We start from the raw sequence: 25,563 nt of genomic DNA on the forward strand, positions 1-25,563 counted from the left end.
AAAAGTTCATATTTGTCTACTTTCACCAGAAATAAAGTCAATCCAAGGTATTTAAACCTGAAACCCATTTACCTATGTGTAACTGGTAATGTCACCAGAAACTAATCTGTGATGTTTTTTGTAGCTGACATTACACTCATGTAAAAGATGTTCTACTAAGTCAAGAACTGAAAAGAACTGATACATTACAAGTAATAAGATGATGTAATATAACAAGGACATGGAAACATTATATTTATGAATGGTACTCTTGTTTTTGAACTATGATTGATTGTTGACAGCAAGTAGGTGCTAAGCAAGGTAATTGCATCCTTCATAGTGATAAATGGAACTTTACTCATTGCCCAAGACAGCACAGATCAACAATGCATGTACCCACAAAAATACTTGCCTCCATACCTCACTTATAACACAGATCAGAGACACTGAGGTCCAAGGAGAATCTTTCAGATGGTTCTATTTTTGACAAAGCTAGGTATAACAGATGTACAGATACATTTCACAATGAAACAAACAATATATAGAAAATTGATCACTTTGGCAATTTTGTGAAATTTGCATTCACATATTCTATGCACAGAAAACACACAAAACAGCTTGAATAATGGCTTAATAAACACGTAAATCACAGAAAATTATTTATCAAAGACATTTCTTCAGAAGAAACAATGAAAGTGGGAAATTTATATCTTGCTTCTGTTTGCATAAATGAAGAAAAGAGGAAAATAGGTATCTGCAACAGAGACTACTCATCTCTCAACAAATAACATTTTAGAGAACAATAACAATGCAATAATGTGTTAAAAGTCTTCTACTTAAAAGAGGTAAGACAGATCAGGAATTCACGATGACTCTCAAGTAAATGAACAAAAAATAAGTAAGTGAGGCCCTATCACAGTGAGGGAAAGCAGTAAAATAAATGAAGAACTTAAAAGTGAGCTAATCTTGACAACTTCTGTGCCAAAAAAATCGACATACAGGTATAAAATTCATCTTAAGTTTTCCCAATTCTTGTGCAGGCAAATTAGCTCTACATTCCCACAAAGCTACCAGAAAATCACAAAACTGTGCAATCACACATTTGAAATCACATGTCTTGAATTTAAAATGACGTTCACAGAATCCAAAAGCTATACTGTAAACTTGTGGAAGAAATATTATAATAGATTAACAACTGCTGCTAAACTAAAGCAAGTATGAAAGTTGGCTTCGGGCCACCCACATCACATACATGTCATATTTTAAATCTTGTACAACCTTTGATGAATAGACTAGAGATACTATATGTCAATCCAAGAGAGAAAAAGGAAAACTTTAAAGCACGGTAAATTTCGAAGTACCTTACGTGATTATTATGTTACAAAGTTCACAGAATAAATGCTAAGCAACAGATGTTTCTTAGCCATATGAAGGTAAGAAAACAAAGATTGAAATTAAGGCACACACAGAATACCATACATTTAATGTCTCTACTTATTTACATATGTATTCTGAAAACTACTGTGAAGTACATGGCATTGAGTATGGTACCATATGACAAACATGACAGGAACAAAATACTCTGATTTATGAAGATGACTTGGCTTCGGAAGACAATGGCAAAAGGTTTAAAAGACAGGAAAAATATCCCTACAAAAGTGCTTGGTCTACTGGAATCGTAACTTAAGGCTAACAAAGTAAATATAAACATTTGACTGCAACTTATACAATATAGCATACTACGCAAACCCTGCAATAATCTAAGTGAATTTGGAAATGAGTGAAATAGGAGACTTGAAGCTACTGAAACTGTTGCAGCATTTTTCCTGATTAACCACTGTTCTCAATGGTATGCTGTCAGGACATACAAAAAACTGTCTCTGCACACAACAATCTTAAGGAAAATGTAACTGAACTGACGTGACCAACATACACAGAGCTCCACGGTCTTGGAGTTTGTCAACAGCATATTGCACATCTTCAATCTGGGGTCATTCTTTGCCTCAGAAACTGGTTGATAAGAGTACTGAACTCTACTCTATGACCATGTGATGTGTATCTGGACCAATGATATTTTAGCTTTTTAACATATATGAACATAGCTATTGCATCTTTGTCACAGTGGCCCAGCAAAAATTACATAATTTATCACTGAACAATAAATAATTTCAAGTACACAGGCTTCAACACAAAATGGGTAAAATTAATTATCAGTACATATCAGTTCCATATGTATAATTACTTACTCTTCTTCTGGTTCAATAAAGAAAACTTCTGGGTATGCAACCAGTATGAGAACATAAAATACTGTGACCATTGTGAAAGCCAGTGCAGTCTTCACAAGATAATACAGCTTCAGTGATGTTGCAAGAGCCATGAGACACAAAACCCATGTGAAAACAATGTATTCTGGATGAATACATTTTTCTGCTTCACTGTTGTCATGTGGTAATCGTTTATTTACTGTCATATTATGGAATGTTTTCACTGTATCACTATAAATGAGATCTTCTGCCAACCTCCGGTATCGTTCACTTAAACTTAGTGACAGATTCTTTAAAAAGGAGAAGCCATTACTTGACGTACTGGTGTTGTCCTGAGTTCTGATTTTATTTAACTGCTGCATGACAGATTTACCTCCCCAGTCCTGAGAATTAGAAAACATTTCTTTCTGCATTGAATCATCAGTATTACTGAACGTCCTTACTGATGCATTCCCTGCCACTCTTGACAGTTCAACATTGGTTTTGTTTTTGTTATGTACATAATTCATATTGACACTGAGATCACTGCTTCTGTTCTTGCCCTTTATCACATGAGAGAAGTTTTCTCTGGGTGAAAGCTGATCAGTCGTGTTATTCTGAGTAGAAATTTGCAGCTGCCTCCTCCTTCTAGCAAGAGGCTTATGTGTTGTGACAGTATTTAACATTTTTATCCTTGCATTTGAGTCTGCAGTGTGTGTTGAGTTTCTAGATTCATTCACAGCTGGTCTGCCAGTACTACTGGAAGTATACTCATGAGTAGCAAACTCCATGGCCATTGATGAAACCACCTTATTTACCATTGCCACTGGAGCTGACTCATTTCCTAGCAAGTATTCTGTCTCTGTTTCTTGTGTTGGACAGCAGACCTAAAAACAACAAAGAAAAATATTTCAGAATTTGGTTATAACCTGTAGTAATTTTAATATACATATATATGAGCTGTTAAACTTAACTTATAAGTACACCATAAAGTGAATAAAGGAGTATGAATGTAAATGTTGATACAGACATTACATATGAAAAGATTATAAGATATTAAAATTTTAAAAATATCTATTGACAAGTCTACTGGACTCAAAATGTCAAAAGAGTTGAGACATGCTTAAACAACTCCATGCATGACATATGTAACCTTTCTGCTTTTCTTGGGTAGATTGCTTAATGGCATATGTATCTCTGAAAGCACACCATTATCTCACATATATTCCATGGAAGATGCAATTCCTTGTAATATTTTGGACAGGTTTTTACCTGTACTGGACTGATGCACAGATCAACAAACCCTCTTACAAAGTGCTTGGTATTATGATATGCCTCTTTCTGTCATTATGTCCTTTTTCTATAAGCTAAACTACAGGAAAGATGATAAAAATCTGGATTTTGTGAACAGGCAGAAAATAGTTATTCAGTAGCTGTGAGAACTAAAATCTTTCTTCATAATTACTCACTTGTTTCTTCTATAGCTCGTATTAGTGTTAGAGTGGAAAATGAAAACTGATTCACAGAACTAATATTTTTTTCCTTAGAATATATTTCACTGCAAATTAAATTTTTGTCTTAATGGTTTATCCTTACATTTACTTTGGACTTAATAGATGTTTAAATTTATTAACTGAAACCTTGAGCAGGTTTGGTGTAATCATTTGCACTGCACTACTTACTATAAAATAAAGTCATTCTGATAACTCTAGTGAAAGGTTTACAAATAGCAGTAAGTAAATCTACATATATGATATAGGATCTGTGATACAATAAAATTTTGTTATTCTATTCTAGTACTGGAATAAGCAAATCTGTACAGACATATATGATAATATCAGAATTCTGGCACAGTCTGTATTTATGTAATCATTATTGAGTGGTTGGTTTACAGTTAATATGTGACAATACTATAAATGTTATGAAAAGAATAGAATGCTACTCACCTTATAGTGGAGATGCTGAGACACAGGCAGGCACAACTAAAAGACTGCTAACAAGTTAAGCTTTTGGCTGAAACGCCTTCTTCTGCATTATAGAACACACACACACACACACACACACACACACACACAGACAGAAAAATGCAACTTACACTCCCTCGAGTGCCGAGGCTGCCAACAACAGTGGTCATGTGAGTGAGTTGCATTTGTGTGTGTGTGTGTGTGTGTGTGTGTGTGTGTGTGTGTGTGTTATGTCTAATGCAAGAGAAAGCCTTAGACTGAAAGCTTAACTAGTTAGCGGTCTTTTTATTGTGCCTGTCTGCGACTCAGCATCTCCATTGTATTGTGAGTAACAGTCTATCCTTTTCACAATACTGTCATTATTCCATCCTTGATTGTCCATTGTTTAATACTATGAACATTTTGCTTATTAATATTTTATTTGACAATATATTCTGAAGTTGAGATTCTGCAAACCTACATGCTCACATATCTACATCTATACTTTGCACACCTTCTTGCAACATGTGGTGGAGGGTACTAGTGTACTACTCGCACTTACCACTTTTCCTGTTCTAGTTGTGTATGGTATGTGGGAAGAATGACTGGTGGCAAGCCTCCATATGGGCTCAAATCTCTCTATCTTGATGGTCTTTTCACAAGATATATGTAGGAGGAAGCAATATATTTGTTGACTGTTCTCAGAAAATATGCTTTTTACTGGCGAGTAATTTTCAAGCATTGGTTGCATGAGGTTCCTGTAAAATACTTCCTTTGTTCATGGACTATTTTTCCTGCGGATTCTTCCACCAAATCTCCATCTGACATCTGCCTTTCCTACAGGTAGTTTTATGTGGTCGTAATCATACAATAACAGGCCTTTCTGTCTATGTATACACACTATATTACATTTGCTTATGTTTGGTGGGTCAATTGCCAATCCCCACACAAGTATCATTCCTCTGCAGGTCTTCCTGCATTTTATTATATTTTTCTAGCATTACAACTTTTCTGTATACAACAGATTCATCTGGAAAAGCCTTATGGAACTTCCTACAATATGTATTAAGTCATTTATTTATATCGTAAAAAGTAATGGCCTTATAACACACCCCCTTGGAGTACACTCAAATCTGCTTTTATCTCTGAAGATTTCTCTCCACTGAGTATTCTTCCTGTTACAAAACCTCCAATCTTATCACTCAGTTGGTCTGACATTCCTTACAAACATATTTTGTTCATTAGGCAGCAGTGTGGTGGAACTGTATCAAGTGCCTTCCGGAAGTCAAGGAGCACGGCATCTACCTGACCATTGGCATCTAGCGGCTTTTGGGTCTCGTGGACAAACAGAGTAAACTGGGTTTCACATGATCATTGTTTCCAGAACCCTTACTGATTCCTACAGAGGGGACTTCTGATCTCCAGAAATGTCATAACATGCAGTCAGACAGAATGTTCAAAAATTCTACAAAAGATCGATGTCAGACATATGGGCCTACATTTTGTGTGCCTGTCTGATGACCCTCCTTGAAAACTGGAATGACCTGCGCTTTTTTCTAATCATCAGGAACACTTGTTGCCTCCAGAGATCCACAGTACACTTCTGCTAAAAGAGGGTCAAGTTCTTTTGCACCACACTCTATGTAGAAGCATGTTGGTAGCCTGTCAGTTTGTTCCTCAGCTGAGTGATTTCAGTTGCTTTTCCAACCTATGATCACCTATTTCAATATTAGCCATTTTTTCAATCATGTTATGATTTAAAGGGTGTAGGAAAAGACAATTAGTATTTTAGCCTTTTATGAATCATCCCCCATTTCAGTGCCATTATGGTCATACAGTGCCTGGACAGATGGCGTTGTTCAATTTACTGATTTAACATATGACCAAAACTCCTTAGGATTTCCTGCCAAGTCGGTAGACAGATTTTTCCTTTAGAATTTGCTGAATGCTACAAGCATGGCTCTCCTGATCCTAATTTTGGCTTCATTTAATTTTTGTCTGTCTGTGAGGCTTTGGCTACATTTAAATTTGCAGTGAGGCTCTTGTTTTCATAGCAGTTTTCAAACATTCTGCAGAAGGACTCAGCCAAAAAATGGCCAAGTTCTCAGTATTGTTTACGTGCCTACTGATGGCTCAATATTTCAAACTGTTTTGGTGAGTTGTAACCTGAAGACCCTAAATTATTTGTATTCCTGTCTTTTATACTGTTATTAAATAATTAAGGACACTGCATTTTAATCTTTTGTAAAAATTGTCCTGTGAAAGTATTTTAAGTAAGTGCCTTGTGCTGTGCTTCAGTCAGTCTTCACTGTATATAGCGTCAGTCTCTTTCAAAATGCCAGTATTAGTTTTGCATACTTTACAAAATCATAAATGTCTTGGAAAAGTTTATGTTACCAATCTGATTATAATGTTACCAATGCTTTTAATTGAACTGGAATAAGTGACAGATATCAAGACTGCATTTTTATCAAAATGATAAAATCTACAGCCTGAATATTGCTGTTTCATGTAACAATACAGCATTTGGGACCTGAAAAGGAAACTGTTAACATCTACCATGATGATGTCTTATTCACATCTAAGAAGTTTAAATACACTGGAGAGCCAAAGAAACTGGTACACCTGCCTAATATCGTATATGGCCCCCACAAGCACACAGAAGTGCTGCAACATGACATGGCATGGACTCAACTAATGTCTGAGGTACTGCCGGAGGGAACTGACACCATGAATCCTGCAGGGCTGTCCACAAACCAGTAAGACTATGAGGGGTGGAGATCTCTTCTGAACAGCACGTAGCAAGGCATCCCAGATATGCTCAATAATGTTCATGTCTTTGGAGTTTGGTGGCCAGCAGAAGTATTTAAACTCAGAAGAGTGTTCTTGGAGCCACTCTGTAGCAATTATGGACATGTGGGGTGTCGCATTGACCTGCTGAAATTGCCCAAGTCTGTTGGAATGCACAATGGACATAGATGGGTGCAGATGATCAGACAGGATGCTTACGTATGTGTCACTTGTCAAGAGTCACATCTAGACATCTCCAGGGTCCCATATCACTCCAATAGCACCCTCCCCCCTCTCCCTTTACAAAGATTCCACCAGCTTGAACAGTTCCCTGCTGACATGCAGGGTCCATGGATTCATGAGGTTCTCTCCATACCAGTACATGTCCATCCGCTCAATAAGATTTAAAACGAGACTCGTCCGACCAGGCAACATTTTTCCAGTCATCAACAGACCAATATTGGTGTTGACAGTCCCAGGTGAGGCCTAAAGCCTTGTGTCTTGCAGTCATCAAGGGTACACGAGTGGGCCTTGAGCTCTAAAAGCCCATGTTGATGATGTTTTGCTGAATGGTTGCACAGTGACACTTGTTGATGGCCCAGCACTGAAATCTGCAGCAATCTATGGAAGGGTTGCACTTGTGTCACGTTGAAGAATTCTCTTCAGTCATCGTTGGTCCCGTTCTTGTAGGATTATTTTCCAGCCGCAGCAATGTCAGATATATGATGTTTTACATTATTCCTGATATTCATGATACACTTCTGAAACGGTCATATAGGGAAATCCCCACTTTATTGCTCCCTCGGAGATGCTACATCCCATCGCTCATATGCTGACTATAACACCACATTCAAACTTGCTTGAATCTTAATAACCTGCCATTGTAGCAGCAGTAACCTACCTAAGAACTCTGCCAGACACTTGTTGTCTTATATGGGCATTGCTGACCACAGTGTCGTATTCTGCCTGTTTACATATCTCTGTATTTGAATACGCATGCTTATACCAATTTCTTTGGTGGTTCAGTGTATAAGCAAAACTCTTAAAAATATGTTTTGTCACTTTCCCTCACCAAAAAGTATCTAAACTCAATTTAGTTAGTTATTACTTACTGGGTACATTTGATGGAGGAGAGAAGAAAGTAATCACTACAAGCACATGTGACCCCCCCCCCCCCCCCATGCACACACACAAATGACTGCACTTTCTGAATAGTTGGACAAGTGAAGTGGACTAATGTTTTTCTTGTGATATGGACCGCAGCCATCGGCATAAATTACAAGTTATGATCCTGCTGAGGCTGCGTCGTTTTTAAATAAGGTGCTTCACTCACTGCAGTGGATCATCAACAACCTAGCAGTCATTTTTGAGTGTACACCTATATATGATCACACACTTGCTATTAGCAGATGTTACACGAGGTCAAAAATAAAGAGAAAATGGCAAGGCATGTTCACAATAAAATGGTTCAAATGGCTCTAAGCACTATGGGACTTAACATCTGAGGTCATCAGTCCCCTAGACTTAGAACTACTTAAACCTAACTAACCTAAGGACATCACACACATCCATGCCTGAGGCAGGATTCGAACCTGTGACCGTAGCAGCTGCGTTATTCCATACTGAAGCGCCTAGAACCGCTCAACCATAGCAGCTGGCTATTCACAATACATCACTGATATAGCTGAATATAAATCAAATTACAGAACATAAAACCAGGTAACTATGCTCTCACATACTGCCAAGCAAACTATTCAGAACAGACACTTTATTTTGTACATGTGAGTAGATTGACAACAGCTTATTGAGACATCTTACACACAACACTGCCAGTGTGTGAGATGTATGGGAAATTAGATTTAAACATATAGTCATGACAGCTGTTTACTTTATAATACCTGAAGAAAAAGACAGGCTGGTAAGTACTGAGGTGACTCACAAGTAGAACTTGCCAACATGGCAAACAACAGTGTTAATCATAAAGCTGCATGACAAGTAATAATGTAGTGTAAATATGACGCAGTATTTAGAAATGTAAGTAACACTATTCTTTGAGAAATACCATTTTAATCACGTGAGTATTACAGGGTGTATATGTGGACAAGGAAAAAAAATTCCCGGATTTCTCCCGGATTTCCCGGTTAAAAATACACTTTCTCCCAGTTGAAAATATACTTTTTCCCTGTTAACTGACAGTATATTTTCTCTTGGAACTGTATAAGTCCTTTGAATGATTATGGTTTTATACACGGGAGTAGAATTTCCTGGCGCTTTATAAAACTAAACACAGGGGAAAAACCGATTTTGGAAAGATCTTTGATATGCAGCAACATATACGCTGCATATTTTCGTATTATGAAAGTATAAATTCGAATTCTACCAAACACCACATGTTACTTTCTGAAGCATTGAAGTCGAGATTGCGATGCACTTTTGTAAGCCGGTCATAGCTCATGTCACGTGATCTCGCCAGCCGATGACAGCAGGTATTCAGAGCTTAGGACACACTGTTAAGTAGTGCGAATGCACAAAGAGAAAAAGTTAAAGGTTTAAATTAATATACATAAAATATTGGTCTGTAAGATTAATATGCTGCAAGAGAAGCTAAGCTTTCACATACAACGTTGGTCTTTTATGCACTTATTACAATTTAAGATACATCACAGATTAGATTAGATTAGTAATTGTTCCATAGATCATGAATACGACACTTCGTAATGATGTGGAATGTGTCCGGTTAATAAAAGGTGTCTATACAAGATATTACATTAGACATTTTTTTTTTTTTTTTGGAGGTTGGGAAATTACCCACTTACTATATCCAAAAATTCATCTAATGAGTAGAAGGAGTTGCCATTAAGAAATTCTTTTAATTTCCTTTTAAATGCTATATGGCTATCTGTCAGACTTTTGATGCTATTAGGTAAGTGACCGAAGACTTTTGTGGCAGCGTAATTTACCCCCTTCTGAGCCAAAGTTACATTTAATCTTGAGTAGTGAAGATCATCCTTTCTCCTAGTGTTGTAGCCATGTACACTGCTATTACTTTTGAATTCGTTCGGATGTGATCATAAAATTTTTAATAACAACTTAAATGTCTGATCTTCTGGGCTCGAAATTCATCTAAATGGTTCATCATCAATGAGTTGATTTTTAAATGAGAGTCAAACGCTCTGTGATTTAAGAAATTCATCGTACATTATCGCACGTAGCTCCGTTGTAACTGCCAGAACGGTACTTTGATGGTAACGCTTTTCAACCACCATTCGGAATATTTTCCCGTGATCTGTTAGAAATATGTTCGTTTCTGCAGCTGCCAGAGAGCGCCAGATGACAGGTGTCACCGCGCTTCCACAGCTATGATGTCGTAGGGAGCCCGTATGCTCATACGTGTAAAACAGTAAAAGATCGTACATTATGTCATAGAAGAAACAAGACATCAGAGGATACTCCAAGAGATCGGAATTTCGATAGCCATACTAAAATGTGCACATTTAAAGTGCACATTTGTCTGTCCATATTCCCAGTTAATTAGGCCACAACCTGATATTAAGCTTTTCAATGTGATTTTCAGGATGTAAATTTTCTTGGAGTACCAGTACTGTGCTATCTCATGTTTGGTTCTTTATTATGGCATAATGCCATACGTGCTAGAAGATGAAAACTTGCACTTGAAATGCAGTCAACAGTGTGTAGAATTAAAAAGAAAATACCTTTAGTAAACCGACAAAAATAACTTCATTGTTCTGCAAGGCAATTAATGCTTGACTGTCAGAAAGGTGGAAATCAGGAAATCTGTTTTGTTTTCATTTGACGTGAGAGCAGTAAATGAAGAGGAAATAGCAAAATCACTAAATGTAAACACGGGTCACATGGAGGCTACCTATTACCCCACTGTAACTCAGATTGCTCAGTGCATCAGCCCTGGATCTACGATATTTCCGAACCGGTACAATACCCCGCCACTCCCTCGAGTGTTTGAGATAGGACGTCAAAAATTTAAAAAATTGAATTTTCAAAAATATGTTCATTTTGTAGAGCACACCTTTCTGAAGAGTCTGATGCATAAAACATGTGAGTTCGAGGAAATGTAAGACATGTTATTTGGTCATAAGTGTGCCAAAGGGCAGTGCCTCGCCTCCTCACACAGCATTCTTCTATCACGCGCCACTGTACTTCGCTCTGTTGAATTGAAACGTGTATATTTTGTAATGGATGCCATCCAACCATATTCAGGACAGTGGAAATTAAAATGTCTTGTGGTGCCTCTCCTGCTTACAACTGGCCGGTTTGACATCCTGTCCCTTTTTTGTTTTAAAACTCTTCAGAAAATTTGCACTTTTTATTCCCTATCAGCTAACAACTTGCTGCGACATAAAATTAAATATAGGATACATAAACCCAGTAAAGACATGAGACAAGCAAGACAATACACATTTCTTTAACTAATCTTATTACAGCTTTACATGGCGTGCTTTTGTTTCTGCGAAAGAATCTATTACCTCATCAAAGTTCATCAAATGTTTTGCTACATGAAAAGTCGAAATGTCGTTGTCTAATACTGAAAAAGCTGTTAATGCAAACAGGACCCAAGGCTGGTGTCATTTCCCGATCTGATTACGTCTATTTTGTCACTCTATGCTAGATAAAACAAAATAGGCCTTTCTAATACTGCAACAATTGCAATACACACCAAATAAACGAGACTGTTTTGGCACAAACGGTCTTTTTTGTAACAACAGAATATAATTCACAAAGTACCAATATCAAATGCCTATTAGGCCTATGTTCTTGTTGTTGTGGTCTTCAGTCCTGAGACTGGTTTGATGCAGCTCTCCATGCTACTCTATCCTGTGCAAGCTTCTTCATCTCCCAGTACTTACTGCAACCTACATCCTCCTGAATCTGCTTGGTGTATTAATCTCTTGGTCTCCCTCTACGATTTTTACCTTCCACACTGCCCTCCAATGTTAAATTGGTGATCCCTTGATGCCTCAGAACATGTCCTACCAATCGATCCCTTCTTCTAGTCAAGTTGTGCCACAAACTTTTCTTCTCCCCAATCCTATTCAATACCTCCTCATTAGTTATGTGATCTACCCATCAAATCTTCAGCATTCTTCTGTAGCACCACATTTCGAAAGCTTCTATTCTCTTCTTGTCCAAACTATTTATCGTCCACATTTCACTTCCATACATGGCTACACTCCATACAAATACTTTCAGAAATGACTTCCTGACACTTAAATCTATACTCGATGTTAACAAATTTCTCTTCTTCAGAAACGCTTTCCTTGCCATTGCCAGTCTTCATTTTATATCCTCTCTACTTCAACCATCATCAGTTATTTTGCTCCCCATTTGCTTTTGTTGATGTTCATCTTATATCCCCCTTTCAAGATGCTATCCATTCTGTTCAACTGCTCTTCCAAGTCCTTTGCTGACTCTGACAGAATTACAATGTCATCGGCAAACCTCAAGGTTTTTATTTCTTCTCCATGGATTTTAATACCTACTCTGAATTTTTTGTTTCCTTCACTGTTTGTTCAATATACAGATTGAATAACATTGGGGAGAGACTACAACCCTGCCTCACTCCCTTCTCAACCACTGCTTCCCTTTCATGCCCCTCAACTCTTATAACTGCCATTTGGTTTCTGTACAAATTGTAAATAGCCTTTCATTCCCTGTATTTTACCCCTGCCACCTTCAGAATCTGAAAGAGAGTATTTCAGTCAACATTGTCAAAAGCTTTCTCTAAGTCTACAAATGCTAGAAATGTAGGTTTGCCTTTACTTAATCTAGCTTCCACGATAAGTCATAAGGTCAGTATTGCCTCACGTGTTCCAATATTTCTACGGAATCAAAACTGATCTTCCCCGAGGTCGGCTTCTACTAGTTTTTCCATTCGTCTGTAAAGAATTCGCATTAGTATTCTGCAGCCGTGACTTATTAAACTGATAGTTCAGTAATTTTCACATCTGTCAACATCTGCTCTCTTTGAGATTGGAATTATTATATTCTTCTTGAAGTCTGAGGGTATTTCACCTGTCTCATACACCTTGCTCACCAGATGGTAGAGTTTTGTCAGGACTGGCTCTCCCAAGGCCGTCAGTAGTTCTAATGGAATGTTGTCTACTCGGGGGGCCTTGTTTCGACTCAGGTCTTTCAGCGCTCTGTCAAACTCTTCACGCAGTATCATATCTCCCATTTCATCTTCATCTACATCCTCTTCCATTTCCATAATATTGTCCTCAAATACGTCACCCTTGTATAGACCCTCTATATACTCCTTCCACCTTTCTGCTTTCCCTTCTTTGCTTAGAACTGGGTTTCCATCTGAGCTCTTGATATTCATACAAGTGGTTCTCCTTTCTTCAAAGGTCTCTTTAATTTTCCTGTAGGCAGTATCTATCTTACTCCTAGTGAGATAAGCCTCTACATCCTTACATTTGTCCTCTAGCCATCCCTGCTTAGCCATTTTGCACTTCCTGTCGATCTCATTTTTGAGACGTTTGTATTCCTTTTTGCCTGCTTCATTTACTGCGTTTTTATATTTTCTCCTTTCATCAATTAAATTAAATTTTTTCTTCTGTTACCCAAGGATTTCTACTAGCCCTCGTCTTTTTACCTACTTGATCCTCTGCTGCCTTCACTACTTCATCCCTCAAAGCTACCCATTCTTCTTCTACTGTATTTCTTTCCCCCATTCCTGTCAATTGTTCCCTTATGCTCTCCCTGAAACTCTGTACAACCTCTGGTTTAGTCAGTTTATCCAGGTCCCATCTCCTTAAATTCCCACCTTTTTGTAGTTTCTTTAGTTTTAATCTACAGTTCATAACCAATAGATTGTGGCCAGAGTCCACATCTGCCCCTGGAAATGTCTTACAATTTAAAACCTGGTTCCTAAATCTCTGTCTTACCATTATATAATCTATTTGAAACCTGTCAGTATCTCCTGGTTCTTCCATGTATACAACCTTCTTTTATGATTCTTGAACCAAGTGTTAGCTATGATTAAGTTGTGCTCTGTGCAAAATTCTACCAGGCGGCTTCGTCTTTCATTTCTTACCGCCCAATCCATTTTCACCTACTACGTTTCCCTCTCTCCCTTTTCTTACTACCGAATTCCAGTCACCCATGACTATTAAATTTTCGTCTCCCTTTACTATCTGCATAATTTCTTTTATTTAACCATACATTTCTTCAATTTCTTCGTCATCTGCAGAGCTAGTTGGCATATGAACTTGTACTACTGTAGTAGGTGTGGGCTTTGTGTCTGTCTTGGCCACAATAATGCATTCACTATGCTGTTTGTAGTAGCTTACCCGCATTCCTATTTTTTTATTCATTATTAAACCTACTCCTGCATTACCCCTATTTGACTTTGTTTTTATAACCCTGTATTCGCATGACCAAAAGTCTTGTTCCTCCTGCCACCGAACTTCACTAATTCTGATTATATCTAACTTTAACCTATCCATTTCCCTTTTTAAATTTTCTAACCTACCTGCCTGATTAAGGAATCTGACATTCCATGCTCCAATCCGTAGAACGCCAGTTTTCTTTCTCCTGATAACAACATCCTCTTGAGTAGTCCCCACCTGGAGATCTGAATGGGGGACTATTTTACCTCCGGAATATTTTACCCAAGAGGACGCCATCATCATTAACCATACAGTAGAACTGCATGCCCTCGGGAACAATTACGGCTTTAGTTTCCCCAGTTCGCAGTATCAGCACAGCAAGGCCCTTTTGGTTAGTGTTACAAGGCCAGATCAGCCCCTGCAACTACTGAAAAGGCTGCTGCCCCTCTTCAGGAACCACACGTTTGTCTGGCCTCTCAACAGATACCCCTCCATTGTGGTTGCACCTACGGTACGGCTATCTGTATCGCTGAGGTACGCAAGTGACCCCACCAACTGCAAGGTCCATGGTTCATGGACTTTAGGCCTACTACAAGCAAAAAGCCTTACATTAGGAAATAGTTTCACAACTCCAATTTCTCTAGTATGAGATCGAAAAGTAGTAGTACGAAATTTTTATACAAACTTGGAATCGTCATGTTGTTCCATAATTTATGTGATGTCCCCATTTCTTCTCCTTCGTCGTTCTAACAAACAGTCTTGTTATCACTAATTCTGTAACTATTCCTGCCAATGTCAAAGCTTATTCGCAGGTTAACTCCACTAACTCTGCCAGAATCACCGGTTTGGTTATCACGCGATTATTCTCCGGTTAGGCATTGCTACATGTCCGTAAAATGCGTTTTCCGAGCTTCTTCCAGAATAGAATTAAAAGCGGCTGCTAGCCGGGAACTATACAACTAGCCCTTACTAGTATAGCGATCTAGCCAAAAATTTTCTGTCAAAATTTCATTTTCTTAGATACACTGAGATGGTAATACATAATCTTTCTTACCTGTTATTTGTTTATTTCCACTCCTGTAGTCTGAATCTATGGATTTAGCTAGTAATTATAACAACACTCATCATTCGCAAACCCAATCAACCACACAATCAGACAACGGTTGTCATTCATCCGTTCGGCCTTACTCCGCTCAGCTCGTATATGCCCTTTTGTCCGTAGGAAAGTTTGTTTCTACATGCGGCGAGGATTCCCCTGAGACAGACATTATGTACACTATGCACGCATTCACAAATCAACTTACGATTCATTCAGAAATCAACTTAAAATGTGTTCAAAAAATTTCAAAAACTGACAGGGATGTGTTTCAAAGTCATATGAATAATCGATAGACTAACGTGCGCTGGACGGTAGTCACTTCGTGAAACACGGTTTTTTCCCTCAATTTGCCCCCCCCCCCCACCGGAGTACTGGGCCTGTGCTGCGCATATGTTAATCCGGTGGCAGCTTGGGCGCAGCAGTAAAATTTTTCCCGGTTGCATCTAGCTGCTTGCTGCGAATGCTTACAAGGCACTGAAACTAAAACCCTCTGTAAACTTTGACGAAGCCAGTTGTATGAAAAATACTGAGAGGCTAATAAAAATATTCTATTCAGCCAACAGCCACATTTCTGTAGCCAGAAGTGGGAGAAGGTTCTACTCATACACAATTCTAAAAAATTCCCGGGTCTTTCCCAGTTTTCTCCCCGGATGAAAAAATTACCAGGTTTTTCCTGGATCTCCCGGTTGTCCCGGGTCATATACACCCTGTATTGAGCTATCAATAGGAGATATATAGTGGCCTTACTATGCACTACTATCTTACTTGTTGCTCTATAAAGTACTGTGTTCCATACATTGTGTTTGCTCTTGCTACAACACAAATATCCTGCACTTTCCAGTATCCTTTCACATAACTTAAAGTAACTGTGATGTCATTAGAATTCATATCTGCTGCATTTGGAGCCAATTACCGGTCCTTAAACTTTACAAAACTATCAGCCTTAAAGTGCTGAAATGGATGAAAAGAAAGCTGACATATCACCAATTTATTTCTAATTTACTGGATTAAATTTAGACATCATGGCGTCCTCTTGGGTAAAATATTCCGGAGGTAAAATAGTCCCCCATTCGGATCTCCGGGCGGGGACTACTCAAGAGGACGTCGTAACCAGGAGAAAGAAAGCTGGCATTCTACGGATCGGAGCGTGGAATGTCAGATCCCTTAATCGGGCAGGTAGGTTAGAAAATTTAAAAAGACAACATTCCATTAGAACTACTGATGGCCTTGGGAGAGCCAGTCATGACAAAACTCTACCATCTGGTGAGCAAGATGTATGAGACAGGCGAAATACCCACAGACTTCAAGAAGAATATAATAATTCCAATCCCAAAGAGAGCAGATGTTGACAGATGTGAAAATTACTGAACTATCAGTTTAATAAGTCACGGCTGCAGAATACTAATGCGAATTCTTTACAGACGAATGGAAAAACTAGTAGAAGCCGACCTCGGGGAAGATCAGTTTTGATTCCGTAGAAATATTGGAACACGTGAGGCAATACTGACCTTATGACTTATCTTGGAAGGTAGATTAAGTAAAGGCAAACCTACATTTCTAGCATTTGTAGACTTAGAGAAAGCTTTTGACAATGTTGACTGAAATACTCTCTTTCAGATTCTGAAGGTGGCAGGGGTAAAATACAGGGAATGAAAGGCTATTTACAATTTGTACAGAAACCAAATGGCAGTTATAAGAGTTGAGGGGCATGAAAGGGAAGCAGTGGTTGAGAAGGGAGTGAGGCAGGGTTGTAGTCTCTCCCCGATGTTATTCAATCTGTATATTGAGAAAGCAGTAAAGGAAACAAAAGAAAAATTCGGAGTAGGTATTAAAATTCATGGAGAAGAAGTAAAAACTTTGAGGTTTGCCGATGACATTTTCTGTCAGAGACAGCAAAGGACTTGGAACAGCAGTTGAGCGGAATGGACAGTGTCTTGAAAGGAGGATGTAAGATGAACATCAACAAAAGCAAAACGAGGATAATGGAATGTAGTCAAATTAAATCGGGTGATGCTGAGGGGATTAGATTAGGAAATGAGACACTTAAAGTAGTAAAGGAGTTCTGCTATTTAGGGAGTAAAATAACTGATGATGGTCGAAGTAGAGAGGATATAAAATGTAGACTGGCAATGGCAAGGAAAGCGTTTCTGACGAAGAGAAATTTGTTAACATCGAGTATAGATTTAAGCGTCAGGAAGTCGTTTCTGAAAGTATTTGTATGGAGTGTAGCCATGTATGGAAGTGAAACATGGATGATAAATAGTTTGGACAAGAAGAGAATAGAAGCTTTCGAAATATGGTGCTACAGAAGAATGCTGAAGATAAGGTGGGTAGATCACGTAACTAATGAGGAGGTATTGAATAGGATTGGGGAGAAGAGAAGTTTGTGGCACAACTTGACTAGAAGAAGGGATCGGTTGGTAGGACATGTTTTGAGGCATCAAGGGATCACAAATTTAGCATTGGAGGGCAGCGTGGAGAGTAAAAATCGTAGAGGGAGACCAAGAGATCAATACACTAAGCAGATTCAGAAGGATGTAGGTTGCAGTAGGTACTGGGAGATGAAGAAGCTTGCACAGGATAGAGTAGCATGGAGAGCTGCATCAAACCAGTCTCAGGACTGAAGACCACAACAACAACAACATCATTTGAACAGCTCTAAGCAGTAGAGCGATAGTTTAATGATAACACAGTATAAGATTAAATTTCTATAATGTAACTGGACAGATGAAAAATCTTCTCAGCAAACGGCAGCAGGAGAGCACATACACATGTAGATCAAGGAAATTTGCAAGCTTTCAGAGCCAGTGACTCCTTCTTCTGGAGTATGATTTGAAGGGGAAGGAAGAGGGCTGAAAGAAACAGAACTAGCAAGGAATAGGAAATGGGGAGAGTTTGGGAAAGTCACCCAGAGATTTGCCATAAGGGATTAGAAGGAAAGATTGATTGTTGGGGGCTGCACTGAACGAAACTTGAAAACCTGAGAGCTTAGAGGTGGTACATACAGTAAATATGCAAGACAGAGATTACTGACAATGCTTAGTCTATAGAAGAGGAGTGATAGTTACTGGTACGGCTGTTTAGGGACCTAGAGAGGAACAGGAATAGAAAATATAGCTTGGCCAACGTTCTGAAAATCTGCTAGGCTTTACTGCTGCCTCCAAGAGCAACGATAACTCATGATCACCACCCACAACTTTACAGTGTTCTCAACCTCTCATGTAAGGCACTCTCCCTTCCTGAGTTACCTCCATCACACTCCTGGCCTTGGGGTGTGGTGCATCATCTCGTTAAGGATTACCACAGTCGTTGGGAAACATGATTGTCGTGAAGGGGTGTATACGGTCTGTACAAGTGTACGATACTCCTTGGTCACCACAGTGCTTTGCACGAGCTCCATTGGACTCATGGATGCCCATGTGAATGTTCCCCAGAGCATGATGGAGCCGCTGCCAGCTTGTCTTTGTCCTGCAATACAGATGTCAAAGAGCTGTTCCCTGGAAAACAATGGACTCACACCCAGCCATCATATGATGAAGAAGATATCAGGATACTTCCCACCATGCAACACTCTGCCACAGCACCAATGTTTAGTGCTGATGGTCACTTGTCCACTTCAGTCATAATTGCCGATGTCATGGTGTTAATGTTGGCACATGCATGGGTCACTGGTTGGGAAGGACCAACCTTTGGAGTGGCCAGTGCACTGTCTGTTCAGACACACTTTTACTCTGCCCTGTGTTAAAAGTATGATGTTAGTTCCACCACGGTTCATTGCCTGCCCTGTTTTACCAGTCTGCTAAGCCTACGATGTCTGACATCTGTAATATGGGTGGCCACCCAACCCTACAATGTCTGGACATAGTTTCACCTTAGTTTCACCATGTGTTGAAGACACTCACCACAGCACTTCTTGAACACCCAACAAGTTGTGCAGTTTCCGAAATGCTGTACCGAGCGTCCAGGCCCTCACAATCTGTCCTTGGTCAAACTCATATAGATTGTGTGCCTTTCCCATTCTACAAAATGGTTCAAATGGCTCTGAGCACTATGGGACTTAACTTCTACGGTCATCAGTCCCCTATAACTTAGAACTACTTAAACCTAACTAACCTAAGGACATCACACACATCCATGCTCGAGGCAGGATTCGAACCTGCGACCGTAGTGGTCGCCAGTTCCAGACTGTAGTGCCTAGAACTGCTCGGCCACCCCGGCCGGCCCCATTCTACACACGGACAGCATGCTCACTGATACTACCTGCACAGTGAGTGTGTCTGACTAGCAGTCATTGCTTGCCAGGGGACGGTGCTATCGCCTGGATGGGTTTATATCAATAGCAGGTCCACGGCTTGGTTTACATGATATCTTTGGCATATGGACTCATGATGAGGATGACAAGTTAAAATTCCTACAGTCTCCAACACATTCTCCCAGTTAAATTTCAAATGGCCCTATTCTGAATACCATGCCACCTTCCTTGATGTCGACCTCATTCTTACTGAGAGTCAGCTCCACACTTCTGTTCACATTAAACCTACTAACAAGCAATGATACTTACATTATGACTGTTGCCATCCTTACTGTATCAAATTTTATTATACTTTCAAACCTTTCATTTATGTATACCTTAACTCATTCCACATCCCTGAATTCTCTCATTCTTGAGGGGATATATGGAACATGATGAATGAATGAATGAATGAAGGAATGAATGACAAAGTGACTGAAACCGTATAGCTTGGCACCATTATGTCCCATGAAAAAACAGCTGAATTTCCAGCTGTGTGTCCCACCATAGGACACTCATGTGATGATTATCATAGTACTAGGATTGCTTCCTCTATACTGTTTTTCATCTTGCAACAGATTGCTCGAAATTTTCACCAATGTCAAAATGGTTAGCACTTAACAGCACTTCCATTTTTTACAATAAAAAACTATCAGCATTTACTATCATACTCTGGGATAAACTGATCTCAAGATTCTTAGCTTCCTCTTCAATATACTCTGTCAGCTTTACTAATGGCTTTAAACCCTCAACTGTCTTCTCAAGACTGACTAACGTGGCAAATGTTTGGGCATACTGGATTTGCACGATAATTAATTCTGCAATCAAAGATCATGATTTAGAGTCTGTTTAGTTTTCCTATATCATTTCAGAAACACATAAATAGTTTTTTCCACAAGATGTAGCTTATTTCTTGTATTTGAGTTAGCACTTACTATAACCTTGATTTTGGAGGAACATTAAAATCTAGCCTTACTTCCATGTCATAAATTTGCATATTTATTTGCATGTTCCCTAATAAACTATCCATCAGGTCAAAATAACTACCAATTATTTCCATTTACTGCACAATTTTTCCCGTGTTTTGAAATGCATCTAATATAGAATGTACTTCTTCCTTCCACTGCATGAGAAACAGTCTATTACCTACACCTTTAGACTCTTCAACAGATGTTACCTACTGATCCTTCAATTTTCTTAATGATCTAATTTGGCTATCTTGCTGTCGCCATACAGTGCAGATTTGTTTGTTTGTTTGTGTGTGTGTGTGTATTTGGATCCACGTGTTCACTTCTTGAACAAACTGTTCTCTATGGTGACTATCGTACATGTCCTTTCTTCCAGTTTAACAGGAAAGCCTGTATCTCCATAAATTTGGATGTAACACGTTCTTTTCATGAGTAACTGTTTTCCTTGAAATGTTCCACCTTTTGTCTTGATGCCTGACCATTTTAATTTATAGTATGTAGCATAAACGTATTTAACTTGAAAATAAAAGTGAAGGAGAAATTTGTTGTTCTAACCAGACTGACAGATGCAGTGACTGCCATAAGGGCGACAACACCACATATGAAGGCAGTGCGTCTGTTGCGGTGATGCACGAGGACACTGGACATTGTCTGCAGGACAACAGGTAGCTGCTGAAATTCCTCAGCCATTACGAGGACGAGTGCACAGGTTAGCAGAAAAGTAGTCACTGACAGTGTCATTATCAGTACCACCGAACTGTGAACAGAAGACATGGCAAAATTAAGGCAGTTGTTAATGGCTTTATTGCTACAAAGCAAACATATCGAATGAAACAAGATATACAGAAGAAATTTAGCAATCACTTTGTAATGGAAAATACTTCCAATGAGCTTTAATAAAGACTTGCAAGGAAATTCCTTAGGAATGAAACTATTCATCTCCACGGCATACACAGGTGTCCTTCACTAGAGCCTTAGAAAAATAAATGAAATTTTGGAATTTCCATCTCTGTAGTGCAGCTAAAAACTATTTGTAAAACCGGAAAAATCCCTATATGTGTACAACAACATATCTAATCATTATTATCATCAGCCATCTGACATTTTACACTAGTTGGCGTTGCTCTTATTTGGAATAGGTCTCTATGCCTCGTGAATACTGTAACCCCCCCCAAACTCCTGCCTATCAGGTTTATGAGGCCCAACCTCTGGTAACTATTTCTAGTACACATATGTTGGTAAAACATAATGCAAATTTTCAAAATCTGTAGAGCTTACCTTGGCAAGATAATAGCTTGGCATATAACAACAAAGATCCATATTATGAAGCAGCACAGCATGTTGGATTTGAACATATCTTCCCGCAGTTGACAAAACTGAAACCAATTTCTTTTGTTATTATTGCCTACTGCACTTCAATGCTTAAATTTAAAGTAATAACTAAAAAAAATAATAAAATAACAATGCTGGTCTGCTAGAAAATCAGGCTACCAGTCTACTGCTAGAATCATATTAGACATTAAGTAGACCACACATTTTGTTAAGATTTCAGCTAAGCAGAGCTGCTCACACACTTTGACATGCAGTTTACAGTAAACTACAAAATACAACATATATGTAGTTCATGTACATCTACATAATTACTCTGCAATTCACACTTTACCATTCCACCCTCAAACCACACATGGGAAAAATGAACACTTATATGTTTCTGAATGAGCTCTGATTTCTCTTGTTTTATTAAGACGATCTATTCTCCCAATGTAGATGAGCATCAACAAAATATTTTCATATTCGGAGGAGAAAGTTGGAGATTGGAATTCCATGAAAAGATCTCATCACAATGAAAAATGCCTCTGTTGCTATCCAATTCACCTATATCTATGGTACTCCCTCCCTGTTTCATGATTGTACAAAATAAACTTCCCTTCTTATACCTTTTTTATGTCCTCCATCAATGCTATCTGGTAAGAACCCCATACTGCACAGCACTAATCTACCTGAGGACAGGTATGCACAGTGTAGGTAGTCTCTTCAGTTGATTTGTTTCATCTTCTAAGTGTACTTCCAATGAAACACAATAATTGGTATGCACTCCCCATAACATTTTCTATGTGACGTTCCAGTTTAAATTGTTCGCAACTGTTATCCCTAGGTATATAGTTGAATTGACAACCTTTAGATTAGTGTGATATATCTTGTAATCAAATTCCATGGAGTCCTTTAAGCAGTCACATGGATTACTCACACTTTTCATTATTTAGGTTCAACTGCAACTTTTCACACAGTACAGATACCTTGTGTAAATCATTTTGCAATTGGTTTTGACCTTCTTATGACTTTATACCAGGCAGTGAATGACAGTTCCATCTGCAAACAATCTATGATGGCAGCTCAGTCTTCCAATTATTTATATAGATTAGAAATAGCAGAGGGTTTATAATACACCCTTGGGGAATGCCAGATCTCACTTTTGCTGTACCTGATGGCTTTCAGTCAATTAGTATGAAATGTGACCCTTCTGACAGAAAATCACGAATCTAATTGCACAACTGAGATGGTACTCCCTAGAGATGCAATTTGATTAGAATCAGCTTGTGAGAAATGGTATAAAAAGTCTTCTGGAAATCTATAAATATGTAATCAGTCTGAGATCCCCTGTTGAAAGTACTCATTACTTTGTGTAAATAAAGAGTTAGTTATGTTTCACACGAATGATATTTTATGATCCGTGCTATGTGTCAAGAGACTATTACCTTTGAGCTAATTCATAAGGTTCGAACACAGTGTAAATTCCAAAATCCTACACCAAATTGACATTAGCACTATGGGTCTATAATTCATCGGATTACTCATACTTCCTTTCTTTGGTATTGGTGTGATCTGTGCAACTTTCCAGTCTTTGGGTAACGATCTTTCATCAAGCAAGTGGTTATACATGATTGCTAAGTATGGAGCTATTATAACAGCATACTCTGAAAGGAATATAATGGCACACAATCTGAACCAGAATACTTGCCTTCATTAAGTGATTTGAGTTGTTTCTTTACAATGAGGATATCTACTTCCATATTATTCATGTTGGCTATAGTTCTTGATTCAAATTCTGGAATATCGACTTGGTGAAGAAATTTTGAAAATCCATATTCAGTAACTATGCTTTAGTGGCACTGTCATGGGTAGCATTACCACTGATATTGCACACTGAATGTAGATATTGCACACTGAAGGTATTGATTGTGTCTGCCACTGGCGTACTTTACATTTGACCAGAATCTTTTTATATTTTCTGCCAGATTTTGAGAGAGAGTATTGTTATGGAGGCTATTAAAAGCATCTAATTTTGAAGTTGATGCAAAGTTTTGAGCTTCAGTAAAACATCGTCAATCTTGTGGGATTTTGCATTCTTTTGAATTTTACATGCTTTTTCTGTTGCTCCTGCAATAGTGTTCTCGCCAGTTTTGTGTAGCATGGGGATCAGTACCATTTTATTAATTTGTTTGGTTATATCTCACAATTGTTATCGATACTATTTCTCTGAATTTAAGACACATCTGGTCTACACTTATGTAGTTAGTTTGGAAGGAATGAAGACTGCCCCTTAGGAAGATGTCAAGGGAATTTTTACCTGCTGTTTTAAACAGACGTATTTTATGTTTATTTTTGGTGGGTTTGGATGTTATGGTAGTTAGTCTCCCTACAATGATCTAGTGGTCACTAATCTCAGTATCTTTCGTAATATTGTCCATTTACTCAGGATTATTTGTTGGTATGGGGTCAAGTATGCTTTTGTAACCATTTACAATTCACATAGGCTCCTGAACCAATTGTTCAAAATAATTTTTGGAAAAAGCCTTTAGTACAATTCTGGATGCTGTTTTATGCCTAACACCAGGTTAAAACAAGTATTTTCACCAAAAATAGGGTACATTAAAGTCACCAAGTATAACTGTATGAGTGTTGTACCTACACTCCTGGAAATGGAAAAAAGAACACATTGACACCGGTGTGTCAGACCCACCATACTTGCTCCGGACACTGCGAGAGGGCTGTACAAGCAATGATCACATGCACGGCACAGCGGACACACCAGGAACCGCGGTGTTGGCCGTCGAATGGCGCTAGCTGCGCAGCATTTGTGCACCGCCGCCGTCAGTGTAAGCCAGTTTGGCGTGGCATACGGAGCTCCATCGCAGTCTTTAACACTGGTAGCATGCCGCGACAGCGTGGACGTGAACCGTATGTGCAGTTGACGGACTTTGAGCGAGGGCGTATAGTGGGCATGCGGGAGGCCGGGTGGACGTACCGCCGAATTGCTCAACACGTGGGGCGTGAGGTCTCCACAGTACATCGATGTTGTCGCCAGTGGTCGGCGGAAGGTCCACGTGCCCGTCGACCTGGAACCGGACCGCAGCGACGCACGGATGCACGCCAAGACCGTAGGATCCTACGCAGTGCCGTAGGGGACCGCACCGCCACTTCCCAGCAAATTAGGGACACTGTTGCTCCTGGGGTATCGGCGAGGACCATTCGCAACCGTCTCCATGAAGCTGGGCTACGGTCCCGCACACCGTTAGGCCGTCTTCCGCTCACGCCCCAACATCGTGCAGCCCGCCTCCAGTGGTGTCGCGACAGGCGTGAATGGAGGGACGAATGGAGACGTGTCGTCTTCAGCGATGAGAGTCGCTTCTGCCTTGGTGCCAATGATGGTCGTATGCGTGTTTGGCGCCGTGCAGGTGAGCGCCACAATCAGGACTGCATACGACCGAGGCACACAGGGCCAACACCCGGCATCATGGTGTGGGGAGCGATCTCCTACACTGGCCGTACACCACTGGTGATCGTCGAGGGGACACTGAATAGTGCACGGTACATCCAAACCG

General features: G+C 39.2%; 1 protein-coding gene across 2 annotated transcripts in view; it reads right to left on the reverse strand.

The window, feature by feature from the left end:
- Window positions 1-25,563, reverse strand: part of LOC124595519 (adenylyl cyclase 78C-like) — a 736,208-nt gene that overhangs the window by 51,653 nt on the left and 658,992 nt on the right. For both annotated transcript variants that reach the window (XM_047134287.1, XM_047134286.1), the window contains 3 exons: window positions 21,959-22,056; window positions 21,236-21,437; window positions 2,226-3,109 (listed from right to left, as the gene is read on the reverse strand). In XM_047134287.1, the coding sequence (XP_046990243.1) occupies window positions 2,226-3,109; window positions 21,236-21,437; window positions 21,959-22,056 (1,184 nt within the window). The remainder of the gene's footprint in view (window positions 1-2,225; window positions 3,110-21,235; window positions 21,438-21,958; window positions 22,057-25,563) is intronic.

Source organism: Schistocerca americana, chromosome 2, assembly GCF_021461395.2.
Source record: "Schistocerca americana isolate TAMUIC-IGC-003095 chromosome 2, iqSchAmer2.1, whole genome shotgun sequence".
Taxonomy (NCBI): Eukaryota; Metazoa; Arthropoda; class Insecta; order Orthoptera; family Acrididae; genus Schistocerca; species Schistocerca americana.